Source organism: Anguilla anguilla, chromosome 10, assembly GCF_013347855.1.
Source record: "Anguilla anguilla isolate fAngAng1 chromosome 10, fAngAng1.pri, whole genome shotgun sequence".
Taxonomy (NCBI): Eukaryota; Metazoa; Chordata; class Actinopteri; order Anguilliformes; family Anguillidae; genus Anguilla; species Anguilla anguilla.
Window position 1 is genome coordinate 30,263,665 of NC_049210.1, and position 16,102 is coordinate 30,279,766.

The window sequence follows — 16,102 nt, forward strand, 5'->3', positions numbered from 1 at the left end:
ATTGGTTCAGTCTAGGTCAGGGCTCAGGGGAACAGTCTACTCTGAGCTGAAATGGAAGTGCAATCAGTGCATGCTCCAACTAAACATTCAACTTCAGATAAGCACACTGTTTCTCAGGACTTGCTGTGAATAACAAATTAAACTAAACTGATCTAATTTACTTTCTCAATTAATATCCTCATCCTCACTTCTGTCTCTTTCTTCCTTCCATCTCAGCAATGAGTTCAGTCATACAGTTGGAGAGGAATACTTAAAGTTCTTTGAATTCACTGGTCAGAGCTTGAACCAAGGCTTGAGGTAAGCATTTGTAGGGCAGACTGAAAAATCATTATGGATACATCACCAATCTATCAATCAATCAATCAATCAATCAGTAAACCATGAATGAATCAATGGATCAGTCAGAATATTGTTGCTGAATGCTTTGTATGTCACAACTGAATATTGATTAGAATTTTTTTTAATCAACGTGTTCTTAATGTTAAGAAGTACATAAACTAGTCAAAATCAAATTTTGGTGAAAGCAACCATTTTCATGTTTGTCACCTCCTTTTTCTAAGGTCATTCCTCAAGGTGGTGGTTCTGATTGGAGAAACACAGGAGAGAGAGCGAGTTTTGGAGCATTTTTCTCATCGTTTCCATCAGTGCAACCCTGACAGTTTCTCCTCCCCAAGTAATCCCTCTGATTTTCTATCTGTGGGCCACATTTACTAAACTTCACTTAAATTGTTCTTACTTTTGTTCTTAGTAAGGGTTCCTACGAAAAACCAACATGGAATTCATGAAACACGCGCAGACCTTTGATTTTGTACATATCCTAGGTGTATCAGAGGATGAACGTCAATCTTTCGTAAATTGAATAGGCGTGCCTGTTCATGTTGATTTGCATTAGGGAACACCCTAGCAATCCCATAAAAGGAATCCCACCTGCAGGATTGTGTGCAAACACCAGCCATTCATCAGTCTCCACAAAACATACCTGCGTGGTCCCTAAAAACGCACTCTCTCCCCAGTGCAGGATTAAAGTAAATCCAAAAGCAAAAAAATATGTAATTGGCAAGTGCTGAGTATACTTGTGCGCTTTTCGGTGTTTGTACATCATTATCAGTCATCATCAGGGCTTGACATTAACACTTGCCGCCCACCAAATGCGGCTAGAATTTGGAAGTGGCAGGTACAGTAACTCCTGTCACTCTTACCAGTGGGTGAACTTTTTGTAGCACTTCTAAGGAAAAAAAAGTCATTGTAGTTTACAAAAGGCATATGCAATAATTAAGTCAATTTCCAGTGATACTGCATGATACTACAACTCCCGAGCAGTGGGTGTACACTGTGTGCTCATCCCATTGGCTCATCCGGTTTGCTCTCTCATGTCTTGCCTCCACCGTTGAGCTGGGAGTATAATTGATAAGAAGAACTTGGCTGAAATCAAACCACTGCCAAACATAGCAACGCATACAAACTATATACTCATTGCGGCTTTAAACTTTTAGTTTAGTGGCACTCCACATGCTAGTGGAGTGTGCATATTCATATTCTGCAGTTAAAACTGATTTATCTACTCTCTCGCTCTCTCTCTCTCACACACACAGCATTTACTCAGTTTGGATAGCTATAATAGTTTCAAATAAAAAGTTTTGTCCAAATAAGTCTAGGCAGCTACATTCTCCAATATATCTTTTTTTTTTGGGGGGGGGGGGGGGGGGGGGGGCAGTCAGTCATAGTGTCTGGTGAGCCAAAAAGTTCATGTGGAGCCCTGATCGTCACCAATAATCACATTTATCAATAAACTAAAAGAATTTCATGCATGAGAAATAATAAAATCAAACATTTTACAAAAATGAAAACTAAACTGAAACTAGCAAACATGCTCTTAAAACTAAGATAGGTTTTTAAAAACTAATTATTCAGATAGGTTTGTCAATGTAGTTAAATTCAATAGCCTATTTAATATCAATATATTATAATATTTATACAATAATTGTATTCCTAAACATTTTGTTGGTAATATGAGGTCTACTATGAGGTCTATGAGGTCTAGTTTGGGGGCATGTTCCCCCATGTGAGATGTTTTTCAAAAATCACTCTGGAATGTTTCATTCTAATTACTTCTACAGAAAGTAATGAATAGAAATAAATAAAAATAAAGGTTATATAAAAAAAACAGATAACTACTGCTGTGTCCATAAAGATGTCCAAGGTTTGTCTTAATCATGTTGGAGTCAGAGCATTCGTCCCAAGTGGCAATAACCCGCTAAGCTTTTTGAAGCTTTTTCCCCCAGTGGCAAAAGAGTGAACTGCAACAACTACTTGCAGAAAGAAAACCCTGCCCATGCCAAGTCAATGTAAAACCCAAAAAGAGGCCAATTTTCTCTGTGACAATATAAAGTCAATACATTTTCAATACAAAAAAATAATGGTTTAACTAGTTCATCCTGGTTAGACAAAGCGGTTAGAGAATGGATGAATGGATGGATATATAAGGAAATTTCCCATCTTGGCTGCCTGGCGCATAAAGCAGAGTGCTTCAGTGGTAGGTGTAATGGTGTGTTGTTTGATTCGATCTCACCATTTTGTAAAGTCCAAACATGTCTTCTGCTGCATTCAGCTGTACTAACCACTATAGGATTCTTCTTTCTAATCACTCTCACCTCTTGCTAGTGATCCATGTCTATCCATCTCGTTAGCTAGCTAGCAATTTTTCTTTCTCGGTTGCTAGCTAGCCAGTGATTTATCTCCCTCTCACTAGTCAGCTAGAAATTATATCCATCTACCTATCTCTCTCACTTGCTAGTGATCACTCTCTGTAGGTAGCTATACTGCACTTCTAGCAAACTTCACAAGCTACCATGAATTCATGTTAACTATACATCATTTGACTAATAGTAACTTTATGTTCATTTAAATAAATTTGAGATTATAATCCAATATTCATTAGATAACAAATAAACTACCTAATGCACATTGGATCATAATCTAAAATTTAATGCACATTGGATTATAATCTCAAATTTATGTAAGCGAACTGGCACCTTGTCATTTTTTAATGCTGAGTGAGGGTTATGTTTTATGTCATGATTTGTTAGCAAGTTGTCTGTGCTACAGAAATCAATGAATGTTTGAATCAGAGTTTGTTGAATAATGTGAATGGAGAAATCAGTAGATAAGCATTTATTTATAGTTGAAACCTAGCCAAACTGTAACAGCACTTCACACTATTCTTTGCAAACAATTGTTTTTTGAAGACAATAAGCCATACAAACTAAATGGCAACATTTATTACTTTGTGGTAGTGTTGACAACATGTTCTTGCCAGAACCATAGCTTCATTTACTGGATTACTATCATTTTTTTCAAGTTCTTGTGACAGATAAATTAAACTAACCTAGTCAGTATTCCACATGGTTTTCATTCAGTATCAGGTTCCCTTGATGATGTGAATGAATAAATTGGTCCATCTTGTTAACTTGCTAAATCAGCTACCCGCGCTGCTCAGGACAGTTTGTGTCAACTATAGACTTTATAAAAATAGGTTGGACAAGTTGTGGGGAAAAATCCGGTTTCTACCGTTGTTTATTGGCTAGTCAGTGAGAGACTTCACAAACTAAAATAAATGAACTAACAAAACAGCCTTCGTCCTTCACCTTCATGGGATCGACGAAAAATAACGAACTAAAAATATTGCTGCAAGCAGTGGTACACGGGGTCTGAGCACACCCAGCCAATATTATGCCACAAACAAGTGACCCATCAGTGCCAAAATCACACAGTGACAAAAGGGGTGTATGCTGTACCATTGTTCGATAGGTCTCATGTGATTAGGCCAAAACTTGGGACAAAGGAATCTGTCTAATAGCATTTTCAAAATGGGTGCAATCCAAGGTGAAAGAGACAAATTAGGTGCAGATATATGTTCAGATGAGGAGCATTAAAACAATGTTGTGCTCTTTAGCACCACCATGTGACTCAATTGTCAGTTTACAATCTTGTAAACGATTTTAATGAAAACTAAGAAATGCTGATTCTGTAGATTCCGTAGCACCTGTAAAAAACTAAAAAATTGTTTTGTAGCCAAATTCTACCATGGAAAAACAGCACTACTTCCCAGCTGAAAAGGAACTGCCACCAAACTGAGCAACTATGGTGCAAAACTAAACTGCAGGTCCACCACCATATTCAAGTGGCGCATTGCTGTTTACAATAAAGCTATGCAGACAGAGAGACTTCTCTAAAATAATCTCTAACAATGCAAGCAATCCTAGAGTACTTTTTTGCTACTATCGATATGCTATTGAATCCGCAATCCTTTGTCTCTCTTAACAGTCAAACTGTTATTTCTGTAATTTCTCTGGAAATTGCGAAGAATTTGCATCATTTTTAAAGAAAAGATTACAAAAATCCGTGCTGGTATAGTGAGTCCCACTCTGGACCTCCTAAATGATCCACCCCCAGCACGTTTAACTACCTTCAATAAGATAAATGGGATGACACTTTGGGATATGGCCTCCAAAATGAATGCACTATAGATGCCATTCCAACCAAATTATTTAAAGAGGCATCTGACTGTCTATCTCGAGACACTCTACAAATTGTTGATTCGTTATTAGTGATGTTTTTTCCCCCAAATGTTTTTAAGACCACTTTGATAAAGCCACAGCTCAAGAAATATTATCTTGAAACCTCTGCTCACGACAATTCTAGACCCATATTCAACCTGCCGTTTTTAAGCAAAATATTAGAAAAAGTGGTCTATAAACAAATCAATTCCAATCTCAGTGAAAACAGCATGCTTGAAAAATGGATTCCGTGCTAATCATAGAAATGAAACAGCTTTAATAAAGGTAGTGAATTATTAAAGTATTGTTGTACGTTGCTCTGGATAAGAGCGTCTGCCAAATGCCTGTAATGTAATGTAATGTAAAGTTCAATTGTTGATAGTAACAATATTTCTGTTCTTATCCTGCTTGATTTGAGTGCCACCTTCGTCACTGTCAATCATGACATCCTGATTCTCTGCCTTGAGTAGTGGGTCGGACTCTCTAGTATTGTGCTTAACTGGTTCCACATTCTATTCCCCTGTTGCATTCAGGTGCAGTGCTAACCCTAACCTGCGCTCTAATGTTGCTGAACACAGATCTACATGGGCAGGTAAGTGCACAATGACCCAGCTTTAATGTTGTCTTCTCATACAGGTTGGTCAAGAACTCAAACTAAATGGCTTATGATAAGATGTTACCAAAGCAACATGTACATCCATCAAAAAGTTAATTACTATAATAAATAGTAAAGCCATACACAACTACTATGAAATGTAGGCATAAATAATAATAGCCCAACTAATATGAAATGTAGGCATTTTATTGACTATAAATGTATCGTATTTTAAACAACCTCTTGACCAGCCCTGGGGAGGGATTATGGAGCCATGCTTTCTTGTGGAAACAGTTGCAGTCATATTTTAAAATTTTAAATCCTTAAACCCCAATGGCCATTGAATAAGATGCCAGCCCCCAACAATAACAGTGTCTTAAATTTTATCAATCATTGATTCAAGGTGCAGTGCTATAACCCATATACTGTTATAAAGATTAGACTCTTCGCACTTTGATACAAAAAAAACCCTGTCTCCATAAGTAAAACCACTAGAGATAAAAAATAAATAATAATGATGTCCCCTTCCCGAAAGGAGGGCTGAAATTTTCACCCCAGGTTGATGATTACGGTATTTTATAATCCAATAACTGTCCACAACAAGTGAAACAACTGCCAATACTACAGTGATGGTATTGACATCACCAAAAACCTCCTCTCAGCCATAAGCAATATATCCACTTCTTGTACATAGGCTTGAAAAAGTCAATGCATTATTTCCATTGAGCTGAAAGCATTTTCAAGAAAACAAGTATTTCTATGTACATACATGTCAAACATGAAAAGTGCTGTTTTTCTAAAACTAAAAAGCATCTTATTACCTTACAAACAGTGAAAAAACGATCTCAATCACACAACCCAGTAAATTACCTAAAAGCATGCTACTGCCTGAAAAAATAAACCCTCTCTATGATCTACCCATCGTGACTTTAGCCGCTGCTTGGAAATGACTGTTTTTTTTTCTTTCTTCTTCTTCTTTCGGCTGTCCCTGTTTGGAGTCGCCACAGCGGATCATCCTGATCCGCATCTTTGATTTGGCATATGTTTTATGCCGGATGCCCTTCCTGATGCAACCCTCCCATTTATCTGGGCTTGGGACTGGCACTATGGTCCCGACATTTACACAGCTTTCAAGCATAGTTCATGCCTTCCTTCTAGAAGAAATTGTGGCTTAGCTATAGTGCTGTGTACAAAGTTACTTTCTCTTTCTGTTTATGCATAGTGCACAAGTGAAAGCTTAGTGCACGCTTCATCAATCGTTGCATAAGAGACACTGCAAATTGCAGGACTAAGTTTTATTCCATAAACACAGTCTTTTGTAAAAATATATATCTTGTGATTTATAGTTACTTGCAAAAAATTAGTTTCTACTATAGTCATTATGTAAGCTATTTTAAATGTATTACACACAAAGTTTTACTGATTCTGTTCCCCTGTTGCATTCTGGTGCAGTGCTATATCGATAGTGATAAAAGGCACTATATTATTGTAAATTGTTTATGACTTGATGCTATAAGCTACGCCAGTGGGAGGAAAATCCTGGCCAGTATTTACCGTACTGGACAAGTCTAAGATGAGAGGTCAGCAAAGTCAAATGAACTGTTACTGTGGAGAACACTTTGCCTGGGTCCAGACCTTTGAATCCTGCCCACTGCAGATTCAGGTCTGGTATCGTGACATGAAACTGCGATTTCTCGGCTGCCAAAGCGATTGTCCAATCAGCGCCACGGGCGGGACTAACGATTAGCCAATCAGCCAATCAGCGCACCGTTGTCAAGCTGTTGTCAAGCGTTGTCAAGCTGTATGCCGGAAGCCCGGAACCAAGGATTAACAGCAACAACAATGGCGACCGCTATAGACAAGATAGACGCGGCTATCGAGGCTGTTCTAAATCGATTAAAAGTACTAATTACTTTTGAGAGGATGGGGACTACATGCTAACATAACGTTGTCATAAAATTTTTCCCGACCGTGAAGAATGCCTTACTTGTTTACATTTTGAACAGATGTGGCTCAGTGGATGTTTAAGTTACTTCTGAGCTTTATGAACTAAATCGTGAACCAGTTAAATCACAAATTTGTCAAAATCAGACTAGTTGGCCTATATTTAAAGTTAACGTGTAGCCTACAGTTTTTATTTTATTTTATTTTATTAAGGGGGTGGTTTTATGGTTTTAAACACTATGCGCTATGATGACATTATAAACAGATTGACAAGCGTTTTTATATTTTTGTGCATGGTAGGTTTGCTCTAAATTCAGTTACAGAATATAGCGCTTTTTTTCTCTCCAAAAATAGTATTTCTCAATGTATTTGTGCCGCCATGTTAACAGATTTGTACAGTTGCGGGTCAGGAACTTTTCAAGGTAAGAAGAAATTTTAGGATATTGCTTGTGTCGAAAGTTTTGCGACGAAAACAACGATAGATTTACCTAGGAGCCACATCTGTTCAAAATGTAAACAAGTAAGGCATTCTTCACGGTTGGGGAAAATTTTATGACAAAGTAACCACAGTATAACAAGTTAGGTTATTTTGCCACGTTTCAGCATGCCAGTGTGTTAATACTGCTGTGAGATGCCGGGTTGAGACTCTGGCATAGCTTCTTTTTCTGTGGCATCTTTGTTGGCGCATCACGGTCCCTGTTCTCTTCTCTTCCCGAGCCTTCCTCGTTAGTGTCTGTAACGTTAAGCTCCCATTGCCATTTCTTTAAAATAATTAGTGAATCTTCAACCCTGACAAGTAGTCGAAAACATTTGACACAAATCCTCCCAGAATAGAATCGGGTCTATAAGGGAGAATTACCCCTACATCTCTGAAGCCTTCACTTAATGGCCTCTCTTTTGTATTTAGGCTGTGGCTGAATAATATTCTTGAATTTGTTATGACCCCCTTGATTAACAAATTTATTTTACATAGATGGCATGTCGTCTCAATATCGCCCGACATCGCAGTTTGTTTTTACTTTACGTAGTGTGTTGGATTCATGTGGATATGCTGGTCTCTCGTGATTGGTTAGGGAAAATCGCATGTCCCTCCCCCACCGAAATTAGTTAGAGTGGAGGCAATGTCAGACTGAAGATGGAAATGGAGTGTAACGAGTTGAAAATTCTGTCTGATATCAGGCTAGAGAACACTGCCTGCTCACATACGTGCGTGTGTGTTTGCATGTCTGCGTGTGAGGCTGTGAGTTCCCTCACCTCCCACTTCCCTCTGAAATTCCTTCACAAACTTTGATAACTAAAAAGGGTGCTGGGAGGCTCTGTCTCATTTCATACAGGCACTGTTTGTATGTGCAAATTAATTACTTCTTACAAGCCTGACTTACAGCAGCCTGACAGCTGAGTACAGATCAGAGCGCAAAGCAATGTAAAACTAAGTGGTTTGATTATTTTTAAGTGAATTTAATGTGTGTGATACTGTTAGTAACCAGTGTGAAGACGTTTTGTACATAGATTCTCTTCAAAAGGACACCTTTTGACTGAAATACAGGGCTTAGATAAAAAGAGAAAATGTGTAAATAAAGAATATTTTTTGTGGGGTTCCAGAGGGTACCACCCTCAATGTAATTAGCATGTGTCGTGTATTATTTAAATATTTTGTGCATGTATGAAAACTGTTTATGGTGACTCTCTCCTACTTAAACATTCTGATGATGTCTCATCTTATGAAAGGCCATGTTGATCTTGAAGTTAACACCTGCTTTTTGCAGACGTTAAAAACAGATGCAATTACTTCTGCTGCTGCTGCTGCAAAAACGTTATTTCCCCACTCTCCCCTATGTATCAAAATTTAGGAAATATGAAGAATTATTCATGTTATATACAAAATGTTCATAAAAATGCATTTCTATTGCTTATTTTATAAAATTCACATCAGCTAGGGGCAAAAAAAATGTACTTCCTCAACCTGTTTTCCACCACTGCAGAAAGAATTTTGCCGCTAACTAAAAGCAGTGGAGTTGTTTAAGGGTTTTTCCAAGACGTTCCAAAACCTTTCCAAATTGCCCATTTCAAACACGTAACCTACACCACAAAAACGAATTTTCTTGCCTCAAAATTATATATTTTGAACAGATAACTGTGGAGTATCCATTCTAACAAGTTTTGAGTGTCAATCTCTTATAAGAATTAACATGTGGAATGTTGAAATGCACAGTGTGTTATGTAGCTGGCAGGAATTAATTAAAAGCAATATCATTTTGGGTTGAATGCACTTTGCTGTTTCTAATGTTACTGCAGCAAACATTACCCACCTATTGCAGAGAAGTCATCCGTTAGAAGCTTTGAAAACAAGAGCGAGATGGCAGCGGCAGCAACCGATTGTAACTTGCAGCTGAGAGTGTGTTGTTCACATTCCGAACGTGTTAATCAATGTTAAATTTTCCAATGTAAAATTGCAAATATCTCAAAAAATATCTGTGCTATTTACACAAAAAGCACAAGTAACTAGGCAAATTTTGACATTTCCTAATAGGGGCAAGTCTTGTGAACAAAATGAGGGGTTGCATGAGGGGTTATGTATTGGATAAACCTGTTAAATTTGTAAAAAAATAAATAAATAAATAAAATAAAATCATAATAAAATAAAAACTGAGGGTCGTAAAAAACATAATCATAAACTAGGATTTTGAGATTTTGAAAATATGATGGAGATGGGCATTTGTTCAATGGATCGTTAGGACCAGAGTGGTTCTTACTGAGGGGAATATGGATATATAAGGCATTTTTGAAGAACTACTCAAAATCAATATGTGAGCAGCATTAGAGCTAACTCTAGCCATAACAGACATAGGTGTAAAATATATCATGTATATGTATATGTATATGAGACTATTATTAAATATAGTTGTACTGTATATAATGGCTAGTCATTTATAAGTCAGATACTTTACAAAGAAAGTATGTTATTTTACTGGATGAAAAATGATATGTCAGTCTTTAATTATTTGGTGCTTTGAAAGCTAAATTGCAAAGCCAATGTACATTAGGATAGGCATTTTTTTCTTGTGTACAAAATTTTTGGTTTAATCCACTTCCTGATTTCTAACCGAATACAGATATATAATTTTGTTGGTTGAACAGGCACAGGTACAGTAGCACCCCTCGTATTAACATATTGTAATTGATCCATTTAACATGTGCTAATTTCAATAAGTGAGGATCATAGTATCTTAAACCAATATTAAATACATAAATAAATAAATAAATTAAAAATGTTTTAGTTCATGATAGCCATATTACTTTCTAAAAATCTGTACTGAACAAATCTGATATTGTCCTGTCCAGGATAATGTGTACCATATAATATGCACATTTTAAAAAAAAGGAAAACTTGGACACATTGCGAAAATGTGTGGCGACAGATTATGTGCTGTCAACAATACATTCGATTTTTAACACATTTTTTGTTTATCAAACATTTTTCAGCCATATTGGATTTTGACCTTTGGGAATGTGTTCATCTCTATGGCCTTTTTGGAATTTAATTCATGAAATTTAATCAATGGCTTCATAGTGAAAACTGTACAACGGAGCAGGCCACAAATGGTGTGTGTGAAAACAGATGTGCATGTCTGTGTCTTTATCCAGAATGTGGGGAAATCCATGTCCATTTCCACCTTTGTGTCCAACTTGGATGGTATGAATGAAGGGGAACATTTCTGTAAGAATCTACTGAAGGTAAAGTAATCTCCATTGATGCAAACTATCATTTTCTTCTATCACCTGTCTCTTGAGCCTTCAGTACAGACATAATACCAGTGAAGCTCATGAGTTGCATGTTCTCCTGTGTGTGGGGTTGTGCAGCGTGTTGAGTGTGCGTGTTGAGTGGGGACCAAAGACTAAAATGGAAGGAGGTTTGGAACCACCTGGAGCTAGTGATTAAACAATAGCACATGAACTGTGCCAAACAGGTATGGTTATCAATGTTCTTTGAGAACAATATGCCGTGTAATGACCGGTTTGTATTTAAGATCACGTGCAAGGTCTTTTCTATGCTTGATGCCCCAGTGAACCCAAATCTAGATGGAATCTAGATGTCTAGAGGGCTTAGAAATCTAGGTTGAGAGATAACATAAACGGACGTATATTAAAAACTATGGCAAATGGTTAAAACACACATTTACAGCAACCAGTCAACACATTAACTATTAACACCATTTAGTTGTAAATGTTATTGTTGCTATATGCCCAGAGTTACAGCCTTTCTTGAGTCCTCTGAAATGCTTCCGTTGTCTGAATGCATTCTGGTTTCTGGGGCGAAATCCGTAGGAGTTGTTTTGGAAAAGGGGAAGGCACTCCAGTTCCAAGTCACGCAGCTTGATCCATGTCACAGGCTGGTTGCCCCATTTGATTCGCCTTATGGGAATGCCTGAAGCATTCGTGAAGGTCGCAAGGGTCTGCAAGGCCAAAACAATGTCATATCAGCTGACATGCGCCAGCACAAGGGTACCACATCGCTTTCTCTTGCCATGTCGTGTACATGCTAAATTTTACGGATGCACTAGCAGAGGTACAGAAGCACAAAATAGAATTTGAGGAAGAACTTGCTTCGCAAGTTTTTAGGTACCCACAATTGTATGACTCCTCGCATAAAGACAGTCAAGTAATTTACAATTCCTGGTGGTGATTTCCAAGAACCGAAAATTTGTTTAGAAATGTGCATTTTGAATCCACTTATTAATCCTGAAAATGTATTTTCAAAGGCATTCGTGATGAGTGAAATGCAAAGAATTTTAATCAACTGCTAGGACCTGCTACAGTTACATACTAAGTATGCATCGGTGCACCTGTAATAGGCTATGCCCCCACGATGGGGGAAAACAATCCATAGCACTCCATATAGTTAGCAGTCAGGGGATTATCACAATTATAAAAATGCCAAAACATTGTTGCATGGTGGGCTGTACAAATAACAAAGCCAAGAATCCCGATTTCAAGTTTTGTGTCCTACCGTGCAAAAAGGAGGAGAAAAAAATGAGGAGAAACAGGTGGATTCAGGCCATTAGACATGAGGGGAAAGCTAGGACCAGTATACTGGTCCTAAGGGGAAAGCCAGAAAACTCCTGAATCAAGCCACATTTATATTTGTAGTAAATTTGCCATTTTGTCCCTGGTAAGTACTTACGAATTTCCCTAGCTGTGGCTAAGTGGCAGTTTCAGAAATGGTAATTTGTATGTTTACTTAATTCGTTTTTTTTTTTTTTAGGATGTGATGCAACATGACTCTGCATAGGAAACTGGGGAAAATGAATGAGTTGTAGCAGTGAAATGCAATTTTAACCATGTTGTGTCTTTAAGTTGGGGTGAATTGAAACATTCAAAGTGTAGCAAACACAATTTACCAGGTGCTGTTATCTGGAGTGACTTACAATATAGGAGAGCAAGTGCATTCACCTGATTAATATGAGCAATAGTGTCAGACCTGGTTAACGACATTCCCAGACCAGCAGAGGAAAGGCACAACACTAGTGCAAGTAAAAGGCATATAATGCAGGTTTTAGTCTGTGTTATTGCTATTGTACTCTGTAGTCTGTGTTTACACAGACTACAGAGTACAATAGCAAGCACCCTCTGTTTGTAGTTTCCGCGCAAAGAACACGTTTCCTTGGCTACATCACACTGGCCAAAATGTCTCTGGCTGGCTCTGATTGGACTTTGTAACCAGGAAGCGGTAAAGACACAAGTCTGAGGTGTAACTTTCAGTCAATTGTTGACCTCGATGCTTGTGCTTGTTATTGAGGCCGGCGTACGCCTAAATGAGACGCTCTTGAACTTGATATTATGCGCAAATTTGAATGGCTTGTATTAGAGTAATACAGTAATTTTAGATAAAATAAACGGCGTAGTTTTCAAAAGGGTGAATTACCTATACCTAGCAACTTTCAAGTCTCGTAGAGTGTTTTTCCACACCGTTTCAACATGAATGACAGTGAATGACATCTGTCTGGACAAAACGTAAACAAACATGATATCTCAAAAATAAAGCAATTTTGGGAAAAATGGTCAAGGTTTATGTAAACTATGTGGCCGATGTTGAAAATGGACAATGACATGTAGTAACACTGGTATGGTCCTTTAAGGTTGTTGACCTTTGCCTTTAGATTAGACGTTGAATTCTCACTGTAACTGAAATTTATTTATTTTAATCTATCTGTTTCTGAGGTGTTCATCAAGGATCCAACATGTTGCTCTGATTATTTTTAAAAAATTGGTGATTTAATTGATAGTTGATATCTTTAATAATAATTACCTAATTAAATAAAGTAAATATATTTTATATATTGGATAACTGTGTTCTAACTGCTGATTTACTTGGGTTCGGTATTCTGAGTGCCGAACATTAAACAAAGGTGTTAGCAGTTAAAACTGCGGAATTCAGAACATAAACATATTTTACCTCACTTCCCCGACACCAATACAAATAAGATCTGTCAGTTAATCATGACAGTCTAAATGTAGCCAAAGTTTGGCTACATTAAGGCCTGGATATTAAACCAAGCCTTAATGTCTGCATTTGTTTATTCTGTTTTCATTCCCAAAATAATTGTTATTTTCACTCTTCTCGCAAAATGAATCATGTTGACTGTAGTGTAAAAATAAATTAAGATATTAAAGTGAACAGGTCAGGTTCTGGAATTTCACTTTCGGGTAATGGTGAGTGGTGAAGGAAGAATTATTTCCTTGGTGACTATGTCTCTTGTCTTTCAGGATCTGTACAACGGCATAAAGAATGAACCTCTGGAATGGGCAGTGTGAGTTACTGAACCAAGTCTGGTCTGGCTCTTTGGAGGATAGAGTGTGTCCTCCAACTACTCGCCTTTTGCTTTCTGACTCTATATCCTGCAAATGAATGTTTCCAGGGTGATGTGCATTGCATACTTTTGTGAAGCTTTATCATAGGAACAAAGTAGATGTGGGATAAGGGGCCCTATCCAGTAATAAGAATGCCTTGTTTGTGGATGTAACTGAGACCCTGGGAACTAAGCATACAAATAATAAAGTAATAAGTCACAGCAAATAGCTTTACACAAGAATTTACTTCCAAATGTGGGCCTTGTAACATGCGCTTGCCATCTTGAACTCTGCTTTCTCTTAGACGTCATCATCTTGACACTAATTATCTAGCAGTGCCTCCTAGAGGCCCTATATACATTGGATAGAAGGAAGGATAGGAGGATAGAACACAACAGATAATGATTAATACTGGTTAATCATTTTGAATGGCTGGATACAAAATTTCTAAAACTAGCTAACCTTGAGTTAGCCTATTTCATTTTTGGAAGATTTTTCACTGAAGCCAATTTCTTGGTTGTAAATTTGTTGTAACTGGCTGAATGGGCCAGAAAACAGAGAGTTTGAACCCCTAGGTCACTACAGCTTTCTGCTTTCTATAATGCTGAGTTATTCTAGCAAACTCTTGGAGGCATCTCATAGCCAGCTGCCAGTTCATAGAGTTACAGTAAAATTCTATACTGCCTGTGAGCACTATCACATTTTCAATATTGTTAAGACTGCTCCTCTTGCTCTCTTTTATGCAATCCACTTTCATCTCAGCGCTCTCTATTTTCCCCTCTGTAGTGATGAGGAAGAACTGAAGAGCTCAGTGTTACAACAAGATGAAAAAGCAGACCCACTACTCCGCTCAAAGAGCAACCCCTTCCAGGATCTGCCTCATGACAAGAAAGCCATGGTCTACAAACAGGGCTTCCTGACACGCAAGGCGCACGCTGACATAGATGGCAAACGCAGTGAGTCAGAAACAATGACACATTATATGTGTGGATGGATGCACATGCATGCACACACATAAATACACTCAAACTCACACACATACACACGCATGCACACACACACACACATACACATACGCAAACACATTTGTGCACCTGGACATAGAATAAGTGTAGTGCCATAATTAATTATATTTTCAAATCAGTATTAGTAAAAATAGTTTGAACTTTGTTTGGCACTGCATGTGCTTATGACACTCACAAACAAGGGGCCTGTTATATTATGGATTGCACATGTATGAACCCTATTTTACAAATAGTTGATTTTGCAAAACTTGTTCAAGTGCAACCCCTATTTCACAAAGCTCTAGTTATGAATTTTTACTGTACAAATATGCATCACGCATCAAATGCACATAGCAAGTTTGGTCAGAAAACTCTTGCTGCAGTAAGTACTTTTTCTCATACTCAGCCAATCCCATACACACATCATTGCATGTTCTCATACTCAATCTGTTACATGCACACATCACTAATGGAGCGCCTTTTAAATTGGCGGTCAGACTTCTCTCATGGTGCACGTTGCCTGTGCTGCGCTTTGTAAACTCTGTTGCTGCTGCTCAAGAATTGTTGCTCAAATAATTATTGCTCTAAAAATTGCTGCTCACCCTCTTCCACCCCGGTTTCTACCTGGTGTTTGAATCTGTTTTCTGTACTGGGGGTTTTCAGTATTACTCCTGTGTAGTAGGGGAGATGTAACATGTAACATGCTCACTGTTTGAAAGGTTAGTGCATGGTGGTGCATGCACAGAAGTACATGAAGCAGATTCATTCAGTGCCAAACCAAAATAATTGCATTACATATCATTTAACCCCTTAAGTTGCATGGGCGGAGTGGGTTTATTTGTATTCATTCTGTTTTTTTACAGTGAAATTTTCAGTTAGTCTGGTCACACGATATACCATTTGACAGCGCTAAAACTGCACTAAAAATGGTTCCTTATTTTGTAACATGTGGGGTGGTAGAACCAGCTTGGGGGCTCCCCTTCTTTACATTTTGGAACTCCACAGACAACACAAATCATGAAAAAGTCAATATGCTTGTCATAGCAAGAATCCAGCGAACAAAATCCAGTCATTTTTAGTCCCAAAAACGTACCAACTCAGAGAAACCTCGATAGAATGTCCAGTGTTTGCTTAGACATTCTCCAGAGGAATTA

The 16,102-nt window shown here is 37.8% G+C and overlaps 1 protein-coding gene across 6 annotated transcripts in view; it reads left to right on the forward strand.

Moving 5' to 3' along the window:
- Positions 1-16,102, forward strand: part of LOC118237088 (PH and SEC7 domain-containing protein 4-like) — a 43,031-nt gene that overhangs the window by 14,589 nt on the left and 12,340 nt on the right. For all 6 annotated transcript variants that reach the window (XM_035435514.1, XM_035435515.1, XM_035435517.1 and 3 more), the window contains 6 exons: positions 217-297; positions 561-673; positions 5,090-5,148; positions 10,741-10,830; positions 13,861-13,904; positions 14,731-14,900. In XM_035435514.1, coding sequence (XP_035291405.1) covers positions 217-297; positions 561-673; positions 5,090-5,148; positions 10,741-10,830; positions 13,861-13,904; positions 14,731-14,900 — 557 coding nt within the window. The remainder of the gene's footprint in view (positions 1-216; positions 298-560; positions 674-5,089; positions 5,149-10,740; positions 10,831-13,860; positions 13,905-14,730; positions 14,901-16,102) is intronic.